Raw genomic sequence first — 18,112 nt, forward strand, 5'->3', positions numbered from 1 at the left:
GGTGAAAATGTGCACTCTTCCCCAGGGGAGAAGTAGGGATGCACTCAGGGGAGCTGCCACTCACTCCCACCCATCTCTACCCTTTGACTCTTTCCTGCTGCTCCCCAGAAATCCCTGTGATGGCGTCCAAAGCTCCTTTACATGCAAGCAAAGCAAGCCCAAGATTAACCATTAGCTTCTCTTTCCTTATGTTTCTATGTAGTAATAAAATGTACTTTATGTACAATTCTCCCCCCCCCCCCAGCCCACCCCAACCCCACAGAAGGCTTTTCTAACAAAACTGGAAGAAACAGCTCCAGCCACGCACACCTCAGCCCTGGATTTTAATCCTGGGAAGTGGCAAAGTCACCCTGACTTGGTGAAGTCTGTTTCTCCCTTGAAGCTACTGTTTTGTCAACTCAGCAAAAACTCAAATGAGCTAAAACAAAAACCAAACTCATCAGGAAATTCCACATATGAACCCTACCCAGTGTCTTCTGCATAAAAAGGACACAGGGAAACAACTGGAATCAGTTTAATCCTAAAAATTTTAGATCCCAAATCAAAATAAAGACAGAGAGCACTGAAAAATATTAATAATTACTCACCCCAGTCTACCCCTGCTTGAGATGCCCCCTAAAGCATGATCATGGGACATAGGCCCCTCTTCTAAATGGGGCACAGACCTCACCAGCCCTGTGGGATGAAGCAGACTGCCTATAGAGAAAGTGGAATCTCCCAAGGCCTCTCATACCCCCCATCTCTCAAGGAAAGTCACAAGGGAGATATGGCGGCAGGGCTCACCAGCATGTGCTGAGCTGGGCCACAAACAATGATACACACACAAGGCCCCACACAAGCCATGAAACCCACTCAGTGTGGTCAGCCAGCAATCAAGAAACAGGATTCACCTTCTCCTTATTGCTAATTTATTCTCCCTCAAACAATTGTAGTCTCAGATCCCCCTAAGTGCTTTCAGCCTCAGACTCCTCTGAGAATCATTTAATCCTTTCCCTGGTCTGAGAATCACCTAACCCTGAAACAATCAGTTTCCAGTCAAGGTGTGGAATGAATGGATAGGCAAAAGTCTGAGACACAAGAATAGGTTTTTATCTGAGTTGCTTCTTCTGCAAAGCTACCAGACCATAAAAGAGGAAGTCTGGAGGACGTTTGATCACCCACAGAGTGGAGCACGAAAGTCCTAGGAAGCTCAAAAGTGCACATCGCCATTGTTCAAGTGCAGAGTACAAAGGACATTTGGTCCCAAGAAAAGGCTATACCCCCATCATGCACATGTTCACAACCACGCCCTCACACGCATGCACACACACCCAGCACGGAAGCATGTGCCTGTGACATCTTTACCCTCCATCAGAGGGACAAAGGGGACTGTATTCTGCCAATTTCCACCACAGCCCTTAAAGGAAGGACTGAAATAGCTCCCAGGGCTGCAGAGAGGCTGCTGGCCTTCAAGGACACTGTCACAAGAAGGAAGCCCTCTTAGGAGGAGAAATGAGTGTGAGGCTGTCAAAAGGTTAAGTTGGCTATGTGTCCTTTCCCTAGCCTTAGGGATGTCCCAGCATAGTTGCCACTCAGTGGCCAGCAAAAAAGCACAGCTCCAACCATTTGGTCTGATGCACTGAGGTAAGGTGCACTGCCAGAGGAAGAAGAGAAGACAGGAGTCAGCACCTTTGTTAGCCCTGGATATGGCTCACTGGGGGTCCCTGGAGATGGCTCACTTGGGAAAGCACAGCTGTAGTCTGAGGCACCTCAGCCCAGAGATAGGCTCTCAGTCTTGTAGGACACCCTAAAATGGCAAAGCCTTCCACCCCATCTTCTCCTCTTCTGTAAGCTCAGGACCTAGAATTCCAAGCGCAGGGCTCAGAAAGATTGGCCCAATTCACCCTGAAGTCCTTCAGCCCTGGCATCCCACATTCACATTTCATCCAGGATCCACCCTGGTTGGCAAACAACATGCCCAGAGAGGGTTCAAACTGACTTGGTATGAGACCCATGTCCATTCCCTGCATGCCCTAGGAGAGGTACTCAGTGAGTCACTTATCGGGCACAGTGGCAGAGGTAGTGCTGCCTCTGAAAAGCAGACAGTCACCCGACCTCTGCTTTTCTGTTTTGCTGGAACTGCCACCTGGTGGTAAAGTGGTCTTGGATGCCAGGAGAAGTGCATTGGCCAGAAGGTCGAGGCTCCACCCCAAGGGTGCAAGGCCCAGTCCAGAGCAGTGGGGCAGTCAACAAGATGAGGGCCAGAAACTGCCCTCTCCCACCTCTGTCACCATGACTCACTGCCCTTAGAAAGGAACCATGGTTATGTGGCATGTAGCCAGACCCCAAAAGTGGAGTTGGTCCCCACTCTCTAGGCAAGAGAAAGGAAGCACCGGGGCTTGTGTGGCAGAGAAGAATCCATTCCCTAAGATGGAAGTTCCCAGCAGGGAGAAGCTCCCCAGCTCTCAGAGCCCCCCTTGCTGAGGTCATGTGGGCTAAACCAGTAGCAACTGCAGTGAGACCAGCAGAAGCCTCTAGATCTTTGACCTGGCCAACATCCAAGCAGGTAACTGGGGAGAGGTAGATGTCCCCAAACCCACCAAGACAACAGCACCAAGAAGGAAATACTTCAAGGAACCTGACAGCCACCTTTATTCCCAGGTAGTCAGAACACAGGCTCCTGCATAAGAAGAAGGGAAAGAGCAGATGCACCCCTATCCATCTTCAGGACCTTCTGTCCTGCTCTTGGGCAGCACCATTATCTTACTGGAGATGCATCTTTAGTCACTGTAAGATGAGTGCAAAGAAGCTTCTGGGTGCTAATAGTTTGAACTAGGACAAGATTTTGGCAGAAAAAGGACCAGAACCCAGGCCCCTACCTATCACCCTTCTACCTTCATCCCTTTGCCTCAGCCAGTTCCACAGAAATAAAACTGAGGGAAGAGAGGGGATCCAGAGTTGCCCCAGAATCTGGAAATCTGAGGCACCCTAGCTTCATGTGATCCCATCCTGTTGGAGCTTGGGTCCACGGAATGCAGGAGGGCCCAGGGCAAAGAAGAGTCTGCAGGCAGCATGTGGAGAGATGGAAAGGAGACGCAGGCAGGCTCCCCACAAGTGGCAATTAATCAATCTGGGGAATTAGCTCCCACAAAAGGAAAGGAGGAATCCAATCAGTGCCTTTGGAGCAGCGCTCCAGAGGGTGCCGAGCCAGAGGCAGGATATAAATAGAGCCGCGGCAGCTTGGTGTTCAGAACAGATGGCTCCAGAACGGGAAGCCCTTTGGCCACAGGGCTTCTGGCCCTGGCTGGACCAAAGGGGACTGACGAATCAGCTCGAGTTTGTGCATCAGGACCTGCTTCTTGGCCCCACTGCTAAGCAGCTTCTACTTCCGCAGCATGGGACAAACTGTGGAAGGAAGAAAGATGCCAGTCTGGCCCTTTGCTGGCTACCCTTTCTTCACGCAGGAACCAAGAAATAAAGGCTTGTGTTTAGTTCTGTGGTAACTCATTGCTGAACCCCCAAAGCAGGCAGCTAGAAAGCATTGGAAGACCCATTTCTGCTCTGGACAGGAGAAGGTAGAGTTCAGCTGAGAAGCCATGAATCCTGTTTCAGAAGGAAGAATACCCAGGACGGATATCAGATGCCCAGCTGGCTCTCAGCCAGTCCTACTCACAAACCCCAGCAGTCTGCTGCCCTCTACCTCCTTCCTTCACTGACCACAGAAATAAACAGCACTTTGCTTCAATGTACATATATATACATAGAGAAGCCCACAAACTACATACATATGCATTTGTATCTATATCTATATATATGTAGATTTGGAAGATGGGATGGAAGTCCAGCCCTCTTCCAGGATTTGAGAAACTGAAACACAAGCAGAGAGCAGTAAAAGCCATTGCTTTCCCCTTCTTCACTTCCAAAGATATTTGAAGAGGTGAGAAAAATCAAGCCAGGGAAGAGGGGAGAGGTGGGAAGGAGGCAGATCTCTCCCTGTCCCTGGTTCACTTTCTGATCTCTACCTAGAGGTCTGCCCCTGGCCTTCTGTTCTGAAAGTGAGACCGGATGGCCAGGATTCAGAGGTTCCACTCTGGCCAGAGGCAAAATGAACAGAACAAAGGTCAGAGCAGCCCCAGAAACTGCCCGCCTGCTGGCACACCCTCATCCTCCCTTGCCCCTCAGCCCAGCACTGCCACTCAGGGAACACTTAGAGTTGTGTCGTGTCACAGCAGGGTGGCATGGCCAGGGTCATCATGATCCACGCTGTTGAGAATCGCCGTCTGGTCTTCTGGAAGCTGGCGGTGGCACAGGTCTGAGAGGCGGGCAAAAGGGTCAGGCCGAGAGTGTCTCTTCTTCTTTCGGAGGCAGACGGCTTCATCGGGCCACAGAACCTGGGAGTCTGGAAGCTGCTGAGCCTGGGAGGCAGAACCGTCTAGAGAGAAGGGAACAGGTGCACCAAACAAATGGGAAGAAAATAAAGTGGGTGAAAAGGAAGATTGTCACCTCGCACACTCATCTTTTTCATCTGCTGGGACATCTATCCTGGCTTTCTAGTATGACAGCGAGAATCGCTGAGTGTAGCAGGGCCTGGAGGCCACTACAGCAGAGATCCCCATGTTGGTTATATGGGTAACCAACCACATACACTTGCTCCCTGCTTGTACTGAGCTGAGAAAGTAGGATAGTAGGATAGGTCTAGTCAATTGGCATTTTTTAATCTTTTATTTAATATTTAGTATATTCATTTAAATCTGTTATCTAGTAGTTACTAGAAATACTTTTATTTTTATTACAGTAATATCAGTATTTCTTTTTTAGTGCCACTTGGGTACCAAGCATCATTCTAGGTGTTGGGGATCAAGGTATCTAAGAATGGGTTGGGACTCATTTTTTCACCCCTCCCTTGCCCGCCCCCCCCCCCACCAGAAATGGTGGACTTTGCCCAAGATTTCAATCCCTGCAATAGAACCAGGCCTGGCGCTTCCAAGACTTCTAGGGCCACTCCTGTGCCTCATGGGCCTTCTGCAGAAAGGGCAGTAAAGCGCTGGGTTTCTAGAAGATTATACTTAAATGTGGGGTGAGGAGGAAGAAACAAACATTACAGACTTAAAAAATACAGAAATGAAATTTTCAGATACTAATAGTAGCACAAAGAAAGCTGAAAACAGGGCCATGTGAGAGCCAATGATGGATGCACACTTCTACTCTTGGAAGGAGTCATGCCTGAGTCTTAAATGGAGCCTTCTGAAGCTCCGAGGGAGAAGTGTTACCAACAGAAGGAAGGGCAAATGTGAAACCCCTGGGTTAAGAGCCAATGTGCCACATTTCAAAGACAGAAGACTATTGCAGATGAAGCAGAATGAACAGAGGACAGAGACAGGAAAGACAGAGAAGAGTATCGTAAGCAGTTTGAAATCTGCTCTGGTTGCAGCAGGAAATTTCTGGAAGGTTTTAATCAGGTGTGTGTTCATGTGTTCATGTGTGCATGTGTGTGTGCACACTGCCATGGCTGAAAGAGGATGCTATTACATTTTCTAAAGATCACTTCAGTTTCTGGGTGTAGAATATATTATAGAAGGAGCGAGGATGGAGCAGGATAACCAGTGAGGCAGTCACTGCAATAATCAGGGTGGGGATGAGAGTAACTCAGAATTTAGTTTTAGCAGTTGAGGTGGATTTAGGATATACTGTAAAAGTTGGGCCCGCAGACCTTACCAAGTAGATTGCACAGGACACGTGAGAGCAAGAAAAGCAAGGCTGAAGGAGCCCGAGCAGTGAGGTAGGCAGCAGTGTCATTTGTGAGGTTGGGGGAGAAGTGAAGAGATGCAGATTTGGAGAGGATAATCAATAACTTTATTTTGGACATTTCAAAGGCTTATAAAACATCTAAGCACATGTTCAACAGACAACTGGAAATATGAGACTTGTGCTTATGGAAGAGACTGGGGCTAAAAACATTTGGGAGCCATCAACATATTATGGGGCACAGGACACTGTAACAGAACAAGAGGGAAAAAAACTGATGTGGCTCTTTTTGTTAAAAAAAAAAAAAATAGATATGTACGTAGGTGGGTACATGTGTCTTCAACTGCAATGAGCTTAAATAGGTTGAACATTCAGCTTTGGGCTCAATTTCTCACCCAAACCCTAAAAAAAAGCTTCTTCCTCTTCTCTGCCTCAGGACTCCCATCTATAAACTAATAGGATAATAGCACCACCCAAAGGCTAACTGAGAGACAAGTGCTCACTGTCTTCCAGAGAGTCCAGGGGCCTCTGCAGGACACTTTCCCAGTCTCCAAAGAAAGTTACTCTCCAGTGGTTATTAAAGATCTGCAAGGAAACTGTGCAGCTGTCTTTTTTTGACAGCCTATCATAAGATTCCTAAAACTATTGGTAAAAAGTACATGATAAATATTAAAGAGTTTTCTAAGTGTAAAAAAGGGCTGAATTATTTTTGCACAATCTTAGAAGCCATCTATCACTGGTGGATAAACAGTCATATTTCAATGGAAATGTCCTTTATACGAGGTAAGGAGATTTCATTCTATCTCACTGAGAAAAGTTTGGTCATCCAGCAGAGGCTGGGTCCATGCCACAGTGTCCCTTAAGCACTGAGTAGGACCCCATAATTCCCATGTCCAACTAAAAGGTCTGAAATAATAGAGAAGAAATATATAAGGAGATAGGGATATTTCCAAAAGGCATATTACAAAAAAGAAAAGAAAATATATTTATGGTATTTATGCTAAAAAAATATATATGCTATTTAGGTCATGATCTATAGTTCATGAGTTTGAGCCCCACATCGGGCTCTGTGCTGAAAGCTTGGAGCCTGGAGCCTGCTTCGGATTCTGTGTCTCCCTCCTCTGCCCCTCCCCTGCTTGCACTCTGTGTCATTCTCTCTTTCTCTCTCTCTCAAAAATAAACATTAAAAAAAATTTTTTTTAATTCTAGAGAAAACCCAAGGTTGGGATCCTGAGCCAAACAATCCCATAATAAAGGCAGAGAGAACTGGAAAGAGAGAATCCGCCGTTTACCGGATCGTTTCTTTGACTTCGAAGAGCCCTTGGATGACTTTTTGGGCTTCTTTATCCGTTGGTATTTCAGAGCCTCCAGCCTCTCAGGTGCAGCAGCATGCCCAGGTGCAGGTGGATGTGTTCTGGAAGGGACAATTAGAGAGGCACAGGTCAGCTCCCAGAAAAGGAAGCTTTTGAAGAGGGGCTGGAAGAAAACCACATAGCCGACCCACAGGAGGACAGAGTACAGTTCTATGGAGTCCCAGGTATCCACAATGTTTCCTTGACATCAGCCTCTTGATTGCTCCTGGAAGGGAGAAAACCCAGTAGAAAGCTCCAGCAGTGGGAGGCCTACCTCAGATGGAAACCAGAAGACCTAAGAGAGGGAGAGAGAAACTTTAATAGTGAGCCCCAGCCCATATCACTCAAACATGGAGGAGGAAGGTCAGAGAAGAAAGCAGCTTCAATGCCCAAAGCTCTCAGAAATCCTCACAAGCAAGACCTTTAAGTGAAAAGTAAAAAGGCAGATTAAAGCAGTAGGTGAGTAATCCCACCCCAATTAATTGTCCTCCTCCAAAAAGAGAAGTCCAGGTCTAAATGAGAAACCCAGTATCAAGTGAGATGGAGGTACATAAAACCCAGCTTCTTTGGGCTTCTTCCTCTCCATCTATAAAAGGCAGGCGGAGCCCCAGCAGCTAAAAGTAACAGATACTTGCCATCTACCAACATTTCAGCAGGAGTGTCTCCCTGACCTTCTGCAGTCTAGGCTCAGATGCCATCAGCCATGTAAGCAAATAAAAGGTAAAAATAGATTATGATGGTTAGTGTCCAAATTCCTTGCCATCAGTAGCAAGTGTCTAGTGAATAGAGATTCATTTTAAGATTCAGTAGAGAAACCAGGGCTGGGAGAGACACCATGTATATCAGTCTCTCCTTCTCCCCCAGCTGCAGAATGGATGCTGTCATTTGCCTGATGGATCAACTACGAGGTTAGAACAAAGTCCACAATTTGACTGGAGCCTGTGCAGCCCATGTGACAAAGGGAACCAAAGGTAGCTGGGAGGATGGACTGTCTGTGACAATCTGTGCATACTGGAGAGAATTTTTCAAAAGTCATAAAAGCAAATCTAGAAGACTTGTATGTTATAAATGTCATTTCTTCTCAAAGTAAGCCAACCTCAGAGCCTGAGGAATAAAGGGAGAGAGAGAGGAGTCGCTCTTTCTTTCCCGCCGGTGCTGGCTTTAGCACACCATCAGGGAAGTAGGGACATTCTAGGACCATGGTGGACTGAGGTGAATCACACTCTTCCTCAATCCCCACATCTCCTTTTTCCATCTCCGTCACAACTGGTTTTGGGTAAATTCTGATTAAAGGGAGTAGGACAGCCAACCCTGTGAGGGGAAAAGAAGTCCCCAGTGGTGAGCAACAAGCAATTTGAGATTGAACAACAAATGACAGCAGGATGGGAGGTCTGCAGCCCCATCTCCCCAGTATTGGCCACATTTGTGGGGATGAAGGAAGAAAAAACTTACAGACTAATTGTTGATAAGACTCTGGTCTCTGGGGTTTCCTGAATTAACTGGCAATGAAGCAACCTCCATCTTCTTTGATGGATATCATCAGTCCACAGTCTTTTAGTAAATAAAGTATCAAGACTCTCCTCCAAATTTCAGGTCAGAAACAACTTGTAGATTTCCCCCTGATAGCACAGGGCTAGGGGGCCCCACCTACATGCACACACAGGCAACACATGGTCTCATCTGGTAGAGAAGTCCAACTCACCAATAGAAGTCAGTCTTCCATCCCCAAAGCCCCAACCCACCAATTCCCCATCCCCTCCTCTTTTAAACTCTACCCACAGAGATCCTATATAGCAGGTGCTGCTGCCAGGGAATCTGGAAGGCAGGCAAAGGGTAGAGATGGCCAGGGTATGAGGGAGCATGACTTTGCACTGCTGGTAGAATGTCCTCACCCCCTTCTCATCCTTGACTAGAACTTCTTCAGCTGCCTAAAAGGAAAATCAAAGGTATGAATCTGCCCATTCAGTTTACCTCTCCCCTGGTCTTGGCCAGCCTTTTCAGAAAGACCACACAGGGTGAATGACACATGGTCTGAAGAGGCATATGACAAGCAAGTGGACCCAGAGAGCAGTGTTTAAATGACATAATCCAGGGTGACCTATGAGGGCATAAGAGAAACTGGTTCAGGGTGCCCCGAAAATTCCTAGGGATTCTCCAAGCCAGGTAAAACATCCAGAGATATATGAAAATTAACATATCATTACTTTTATCATTTCCCTTATATAGCATTTATTTACCACTTACCATGTCAAGTACTGATCTATGTTTTTTACAATAGTTCTCTTTAATCCTTGCAACAACCTTAAAAGGTATATTCTATACTGATCCTATTTTTTTTCATAGGGAGAAACTGAATGTGGAGAGTTAACCAGCTTGTCTGATAATCCAGTTATTATGTGATAGAGCCAAGATTCTCAACATTAGGCTAAACTGCTCTTCTAACTTCTTCCTAAAGAAAACAGGTACAGAATCTATCTAGAGGAAAAACAGTGCTTCCATACCTCACCTGAGAAATCAGTGTGCCCTGCTGTTATAGTCATTGACAATCTCTGTTTCAGTGGCACAGTCAGGGTAAGACAGACCAGGGATTGGAAAAAGCTGACTGATGTTATATCTTCAAGCAAAAATTCCCAAACGGTAATGATCCATTGAGAAGGATAAGCCAAATTTCCCTTGTGAAACAGCCAAGCTCCAGCCCTTCCAGGACACCTGCTGTCCACCTGTTTTTGCTTTGGGCTCAGGGCTCAAACACAGAAACATGACAGAAGGCTCCTCAAGGTACCAAGACACTCTATGGATGCAGGAGAAAAAAATAAAATAAAAGCAAGTGTGTCTGGAAGGGGTGGGGTGTAAAATGGATCTTTATTTTAAGCAAATTATACAGAAAGACACATGGAATGTGGTCCAACAAACTTTACCTGCATCATGTAAAGCCTTTTGGAATCAAACTGCCTCTCTTTTCTAGGAAGGGTGACCTTATCCCCAGTCAAGCTCACAGCAGGAACTATCAGATAATGACATTTGGGTGATGGTGTCTCTCAAGACAGTGGGAAGCTTGCGTTAAGCAACTTCATCCTATCCCTGAAATAAAGTTGGTACGTGAATTTGAGGTTGACCAGTAGGTTACCCTGTTAGAACAGCATCCAACCCTGGGCTCTCCAAGAAATGGAGGTCACAGTTCTCTTCCCAAACTCAATTCTTCTAAAATCCAGCAAATTCTGGGGCTCTCCTTCTCCCAGGAAGTAAGAATATGAGATCTAAAAGCCTAAGGGATTTTCTGGATCTTCCTTGTCATATGGGGTTTCCCCTAATCTCCAGTGCTCTGTCCCAGTGATGTCTCTCTGCAGTTCAGAACCACCAAAGAATGCCTGGAATTTACTTTCTCACTTTCTCTCTCTCTCTCTCTTTTCATAAAATCCATATGAAACCCAAATCACAATCATTTAGCCCAGGGGCCTTGGTTGCTTAGCTCTGTGCTTACCCAGAATAGTGAAGAAAAGACACAGTCAAAAAGGTTCAAAAAGCAGGCAGAGCCACAGGACAGAAAAGTTAAAATCCATGGGACATTTCCCACTCTTACTGCCCTGAGAGCTGACCATTCCAACACAGTTTGCAGCTGCCCGTCCCAGTCAGCAGAGGCAGTGATTTAAGGAGCGTTTTCATCCTCTTCATGATTGCCTGACAGCAGACTCTGCTTGTCTGACCTTAGACTAGAGCAGAGGCTGAGGAAATCCACTCACATATGAGGCATAGCCAGGAAAAAGGTCACTTCATTCTCCATATACAAAGCAGAAAGCCAGGATTGTGGAGGTCAGCGTCCACCCAGCGTCCACCCCACTTTCTAGTGGGGTCAGAACTCAGTGTTTGGCCTCAGAACTCAGGAGAGATTTGTTTCCAAATGGAAGCTCCTTCCTGCAGTTCACCCAGGAAAAGGGGGCCCATCCATCCTCCCAGACCCACCTGATTAGAGGCCAAAGTCGGCACTAACAGGACAGGGGATTCAAGGGTGGTGTGAGAAGAGGGTTGCTACTGGTATGAGAGAGGGAGCCGAGAGAAGCACCAGCCTCCCAGACGGCCACAGAAGGGGCAGGTCCACTCAATACAACTCCCCGCTCTGAGGTGGGAGTTGGGAAGAGGAGAAAAAGGGGAGAGAGAGAGGAGGAGGAGAGGCGGGAAGACAACTGCAGGTTTGGGGAAAAGGAACAGGAGAGAGACTGAAGGAAACAGGAACAGAGCGAGAACGAACGTAGACAAGACGTGTCACATCTTCTCCAAGCAAGACCGAGTGGAGACACATGCAAAGGCGCAGCATGAAGACAGCGTCTGAAGAGGAGCCTGACGCTTCCCAATGGCCCCAGCAGCTACCGCGCCCAGGGAGCTCTCAGCAAGCAGGAGTGAGCGGTGGCTCTTGCTGCCCAGCACCATCAAGGTCTAACTCTGAGGCTGCGGGAAGCACTTTATTCTCCTAGGCTGGGGATACTGGCCAGGCCCCAAGGAACCAAATCTCCCTCGTCGCTGCCCTTGGTTTCTGGGTTTGCCACAGCAGTGAGAGTATGATAGCTCAGCTCTCAGACCTGGTGCAGTGGGGACATTGTGGAGACAGGGATCAACAGCTGGGTGAGGGGAGTGGCAGTAACAATGGGGAATGAGGTCCAGGCATTTTCCAAGAGTGGAGTGAGAACTGGTCTTGGTGCTATCACCTCTCTGGGCATGACAGAGGGGTCATAACTAGGGTTCAGGGAGAGAGAGTAATGAAGGTGGAGGATGGTCCAGTCACCATCCCCTGGAGCACCCACCCAGTAGGCCACAGGAGGCTCCTCATGAAGGAAGGCTCATAACTACTTCCTGACACCCTCCCTGCTCTCTCCAGTACTAATGGCTGCACTGTGGCAACCAACCAGCAGCAGACACGATCCCAGGGCCTCTTGGCTGCTACAATTTTATAGCTACAGATCATAAAGAAATGGCACAGCATCCCAGTCCTCCTTATGGGAGGCCACTCTTATGACTGAAGATTTATAGTTCTGAGTTTGGATAATCAGCCTCCCTTGACATCACTAGGTGGGCAAGGGATGCAGATGCTTCTCACCTAGAGAAACCAGGAGGCTCTCCTGACTCCACACTGCTTGTTCCCAGAAGTACAGCCAATGGCGTCCATGGAAAAAAGAAGTATCTTAGTCACCATGAGAGACAGTGAGTCTCAGGTGACCCTAAGCCTCTGTAAGGGACTCAATACCCCTCTAAAATGCCCAAGTTCCTAGATTTCCACCTGGGAGAATGCCAGAAGAGGACCGACCTCAGTGGAGAGCAGAGCGCAGTGCTTTACTGCTCAATTTCTTCCTGCCCAGGGGAAGCCTGTCCTCTCTCCCTGGGAAGATCCTCCCAAGACCCTAGAGCTGTGACCCAAGATCAGGAGTGACTACTACAGGGACCTTGGAAGCTATGTAAGCCTGAGGGCGAGGTCCACATCTCAGTCCTGTAACAACCAAGAATGAGCTATAGAGGGCAAGGAACATGGGAAGTGGTGACATTTCCCTGCCCTTGCCCTCACAGAACTACAGGTGACCTGGTCCTAAGGAAGACCCAGCTATTGAGGGAAGGAACTGGGCCACACCCCAACCCTGTGCTCCTTGAGAATATTAGTAAGATCCCAAGAAGACTGTGAGGGACCAGCAACCCGAGGGGAAGATCTGAGTCTCTGCAGGGGTCTAGGAAGGAAAGGGGTGGTGCTATGCCTGAGGGCAGAAGGGGGTCTGTTTCTGGATATGAGTGTGGCCCTGATGTTTCCAGAGGTGCAGAGATGCAAAGCATATTTAGGCATTCTAGGCCCCTTGGGGTACATGCAGGGTCTAAGGGGGCTTCTGTGGGAGGCCCTGGGTGTGTTGGCAGCAGGGATCTGAGTGAGGAAAACTGCAGAGAGGCTCTGGGACAGGCTTGGCATGTGGGGTGGGAATCAGAAGCTGCAGCTAGGCGGTGCCCGAGCGTGGCCTGGTGAGGCTGTTGGAGCAGCATGATGTGGGGAACCCAGAAGCCGTGGGAACAGAGCAGCAGAGGCTGCCGCCCACAGAGGGGGTGAGGGGACATGGTTTGGATTCCCCTGTAAAGGAAGCGATGGCCCTGCCGAAGCCCCGTCCGCCTGTCCACCCCCCCGCCCCACCCCAGCCGCGGAGCTCCCTTACCTATTGAGCTGAGGAGAGGCTTGTCTCGACAACACTGCCCAGATAGCTGAGATCAATCAGAAACAAAGCAGTTATCAACACGGGCCGTGGGGGAACCACCCACGCACACCCAGAGGGGAGGAGGGGAGGAGCACAGGGGCCAGAGAACCACAAGCGAGGCCAGAGAATGGGGTGAGGGGAAGGAGAGGAGAGAGACAGAGAACCAGACGGCACGATGGACGAGGCAGATGGGCGCTGCACAAAGCACAGACAGGGCTGCGGCGCACAGCATCTCCTGCACAGACAGAGGCACGGGTCCCGTGGGCGCGCCACGCCTGGCGTCCTAGCTAGAGCTCTCCTCCACCTTCTCCACCTGCCAGGAGCAGGGGGGAGTGGGAGGGGAGGCTGTACTTCCAGGTACCAGAGAGGGTGGGAGTGCATGGGGCAGGGGAAGGGCACTGGGCTCCCTCCTCTCCAACCGCCTCCCATCCTGCCTACCACCAGACCAGCCTCCTCTGGAACACTCTGCTCCCCTGCACAGGCGGCCACATCAAGAAAAGAGACCAAAGGACGGAACCAGAGAGAAAGAGAGAGTGGGAGGGAGGGCAGGAGGGACCGGGGGCACTACAGAGATGTGGTAAGCCCTTTGGAGCAAGTTGGGCCAACCCAAAGAAGATGGAGAAGGAAGAAAGACAGACAGAAAACCAGACTTGAGGAGGAAGGAAGGGGGAGGGGGAGGAGGAGGAGGAAGAGGAGGGCCAGGGAAGAAAGATGAGAGAAAGAGAGGCACAGACGGGCATCCAGGCTGACTCTGGTACCTGGAATACCAGCTGCTACAGTTTAGTGTGTGCCCTCTCAGGCAGGCTGGTCGCAGGAGCTTGTCTGTTTGTCTGTCTGTCTGCGGCTTCCTGCGAGGCACACAGGTTGGGGTAGGGTATGTGGCTCCGGGCACACAGTTCACAGGCCTGAGATTTTGCTCCCAGCCTCCAGGATGCGCCCCCTGGAGAGTCTGTGGGAGGGGCCCGGCGCTCTCTAGGCTGCTATGGGCAGGAGATTGGGAAGAGGAGCCCCAGGCCTGGTGGTCCAGGGAAATGAGACTTCAGGGTCCTGCTTAGCAGGGAGGACAGCCCAGGGAAGGGAAGGAGGCTGGATACAAGGTCTCTGGGTAAACCCTGGAACCACCCCCAAAGCCAGGATCACGGGGATATGGAGAGCTCTCCACTCTAAGAGTAACTGAGGTGACCCCTCACTCGGACACACCACACCCTCCTCTCCTTGCCCACGTGTGTCCATTCCGCATCACCCTGGGGGCCTCCTGAGATCTCTGGGCTGGGTAGAGGAGATCCCTCATGCTCCTGGCAGGGTACCTGGGCAGGTAAGCCCCACCTTCAACCCCATGACCACACCCTGTCGATGCCAAGACCAGAACTCTCCCGAAGGGATGCTGCACCATGTCCAGACAAGCCCTGTCATTTAGGTTGATGGAAGGGGTGGAGGGCAGGTAAGGAATGGGGAGTGGAAGATGACCAGGTGGAGGTGGGCAGGAGAAACCAGCTCACACTCACCCTGAAGTAGGTAATGGCGGTGGGGGGGGCTCTGGTCTGAGCAGCTCCTCCCCCATCCTTCGAGGGGAAGGCGTCTGTCCAAACACATCCAGGTTGTCCGCAGGCCCTGCAGGGCCTGGCGGAGGGGAGGGGTAGCCTGTGGCCAGAGTGGTGAAGCCCATGGTGGGCCGGTAGCTGGGGCTCCCGCTGCGGCTGCTCTGGGAAGGGGAGCCGGTGGATGGCGTGGACTTGCGAGAGAAGCTGACAGCGGCTGGTGGCTGCAGGGTGATCTCCGACATTTCTGCCTGCTGCAGGAGGCCCGGGCGGGGCCGGGCCCGGGCGGCAAGCTCAGGGGAGCCGGTGCGGGAGCTCAGGGGACTTTGGGTCAGAGGCGAGAGCCGGGAGGGCTGTAGCACCACTTGATGTAAACTGGGCTCGGCGCGCCTGGCCTGCCGGGGGCTGGGCCGGGGCCGGGGCTGGGGCTCGTACCACCGGGTGTCCAGGCCAAATGTGCTGGGGCCGCTGTGCCCCCCCGGCTCAGCCGGCTCGGGGTAAGGCAACACGGGTATGCCCATACCTTGGCTGGTATGTCTTAGCTGCCCTTGGCTCACCAGAGGTTGCATAGGTCTGTCCTGCCACTTAGCGGAGGCCGGTGCTGGGACGGGGCCTCTGCCCGGCGACTTGCCTGCCCAGCCCTTGGGCGCCTCCAGAGACAGGATGCCCGGGTAGGCCGCGGGCACCTGCAGGGAGGTGGGGGGCAGTCCTCGAGGGAGGCAAGCCTTGGGCTGCAGACTCTCGGCTACGTCACAGGGGTGCAGCTGGTGGGGAAACATCATGGCCGGGGTTTCCAGTCCCCCAAAGGGGAATTCTGGCCGACCCCAGGGCTCAGGGGAGCGCCCTCCCGTGGGTGTCTGAGTCAAGGGCAGCGTGCTGTTGGAAGCGTTCTCTCCGTTTTCCTCAGGAATGGTGGGGTGGCCAAAAGGCCCCTCAGTATGCAGGGGTGGGGAGGACATGACAGAGCTCAAGGGGCTGCCCACTTCTGGCATGTAGAAGGGCGGTGGCTCCACCTCCCCAGGGCTGCTGCTGCTGAGGTACCCATAATACTGGCCATGGTGGAAGGGCCGGGGGGCGGGAGGTCTGGCTTGGCCTGTGGCCTGGAGCCGACCTTCCAGGCCGCCGGGGCCCTCCAGCCCACGGGGCTGGAACCGAGGGCTGTATGCTGGTGGTGGCAGGTAGGACTCCTGGCTGGATGACAGAGGGGTCAGCTGGGACTTCAAGGCAGCCACAGATGTGGGCACCAGCGGGTCCTCGTTCTCCTCATCTGACTGGCGGAACTCAGGGTACATGTCCGTCTCCTCGGCAAAGGGAAAGCCCTCAATGCGCCTGCTCTTCATCGAGGGCTCCATCTCAGAGGGATCCATCACAAAGCGGCCATCAGGGCCTCTGCTGATGAGCTCAATGGGTGTCGTGGCCTCAGCCTCAGCCTCAGCCTTGGCCACGCTGTACTTCTTGCTGCTGATGGCCCTCTTGGTCTTCTTGTACAATGACAGCTCTTTCTCCCGGGTGGGACTCAGCATCCTCTTGGCTGCTGGCTGGCCTTGGTCATCAGAGGACTCCGATGGGGCCCGGAGAGTGCGGATGCTCTCAGGGCTCACCTTGCCAGATGACAGGCTGTGGGGGTGAGTGAAGGAGCCGGAGTGTGAGGCAGGGCACACCTGCTCCTGTACTTCTTTTTCTTCTCTTAACAAACAACCACAAACACCTAAGATAATACTAAGGAAAAGGGGTGCAGATGGGCTGCATATTTTGGCATGAAATACCTTGGCCAACTCTCCACTGTCTAAATGTGTGCTGGCCATTTTTTTAATGAACACCCACATTTCTACTTTCATTCTGCCCTGCCCTTACTGTCTGCCACACTCTGTCTAGTCACCTTCATTTCCAGGGTGTTCAAGCAATGCAAGCCCATCTTAATATTAACTTAAGCAAAACACACTATGAACGCAAATCTATTAGGATGAAAAAAAATAAACACGTTCCAAAGCTAAGGAGATTATCTGCTAATTTGGACTGTCCACTCTACTGCTCCCTCTGTTAATGTGGACAACTTAAAATTACCGTGCAGATCAGTTAACAGCAAACAATTTGGAAACACTTGTCTTGGGGCTGAGTGAGACAAACCACCTGCCTGTCTCCACCCTCAACCCTCTGCCCATACACCACAACAGCAGGGGCACTTACGGAGACTCCAAGCTCTTTCTGCAGTGAGTGATGGAGAGTGGAGGATCTGGAAGGAAAAAGAAGGGGAAGAGACCCTACTGAGGCCAGGGATACAAGATTTATCTCAGGTGTCCTCAGGGGCTGGAGCAAAGCTACATAGGACAGCAAGCCCTTCCAATGTTAGGCATCTTTGGGTCCAGTCCAGAGTCCTGTGCCCACCACTACACCTGCCTTCTCTCTCATTCTGGCCCCAGCACACCCTCCCCAGCATCCTTCTTTCTTACTCCCTTTTCCAGATCAAGTCCTGCTGGTAGTTCTACCCATAAGATTCCAATTTCCCTTTTTTTCAAGGGAGACCATGCTAAAAGTGGACCTTCTCTCCCAATGGGGAGCATTTGAAACTGAGCCAGGTAGAGCAGGGTGGTGGGGGCAAACACCCACCTTTTTTGCGCTTGAGCTTACGCTTGCGCTGCTTGTTGACAAAGCAGGCGGCCAGAGTGCTGAACAGGATGGCAGCTGCCAAGAAGCAGATGGTAGCTACGATTCCAGCCAACACAGGCCGAGCTAGCCCATCATCGGTCAGGTCCGGCTGTGGGAAGATGTCTGCAGGGAGGGGCGAGGAACACACATGACTCCCTACCTCCCTCCCATAACAGCCCCCACCTACACTGACAAGTAGCTCCCAAGTATTTTTCCCTACCTCTGTAGAACAGACAATGTTAAAGCTCAGGCTCCATGTTCAACTCTAGCACTTGAAGAGGTTTGTATAGATGGGGAAGAGACAGAAAAGACTAGTTTATGGAAGTCAAGTGATACCTACAGAGCTTGTAAAGAAGAAATCACATCTATACCTTACCCCATAAGGGTAATAATTTCAATAATAATCTATAGTTGGCTACTGCTGTTTGCAAAGGGCTCTCATGCATATTACCTGATACCCTCAAATGAGACAGAGCACATGCTATTGCTCTCATTTTCTAAGGTAAAGAAACTGTCATGGCAGAGTTTGAGCAACTTGCTTACATAGATACTACAGATCAGTGCCCAAACCACAACACTGCTACTCTGACCTCTTGTTGGTATTTTCTGCTTTCTGCTATGTCATCTTAACAAA

The 18,112-nt window shown here is 50.5% G+C and overlaps 1 protein-coding gene across 3 annotated transcripts in view; it reads right to left on the reverse strand.

The window, feature by feature from the left end:
• Nucleotides 1–497: 497 nt before the first annotated feature.
• Nucleotides 498–18,112, reverse strand: part of IGSF9B (immunoglobulin superfamily member 9B) — a 50,763-nt gene continuing 33,148 nt past the window's right edge. For 2 of the 3 annotated variants that reach the window (XM_040483580.1, XM_040483579.1), the window contains exons 16-20: nucleotides 17,440–17,601; nucleotides 17,020–17,065; nucleotides 14,800–16,449; nucleotides 7,017–7,138; nucleotides 498–4,411 (exon numbers count right to left, since the gene is read on the reverse strand). In XM_040483580.1, the coding sequence (XP_040339514.1) occupies nucleotides 4,203–4,411; nucleotides 7,017–7,138; nucleotides 14,800–16,449; nucleotides 17,020–17,065; nucleotides 17,440–17,601 (2,189 nt within the window). In that variant the 3' untranslated portion in view covers nucleotides 498–4,202. Of the gene's footprint in view, nucleotides 4,412–7,016; nucleotides 7,139–13,255; nucleotides 13,302–14,799; nucleotides 16,450–17,019; nucleotides 17,066–17,439; nucleotides 17,602–18,112 lie in introns of those variants that run through there. The other variant, XM_040483581.1, reaches the window with a different exon arrangement.

Source organism: Herpailurus yagouaroundi, unplaced genomic scaffold (genome assembly GCF_014898765.1).
Source record: "Herpailurus yagouaroundi ecotype Mexico unplaced genomic scaffold, PumYag 161, whole genome shotgun sequence".
NCBI classification, from domain to species: Eukaryota; Metazoa; Chordata; class Mammalia; order Carnivora; family Felidae; genus Herpailurus; species Herpailurus yagouaroundi.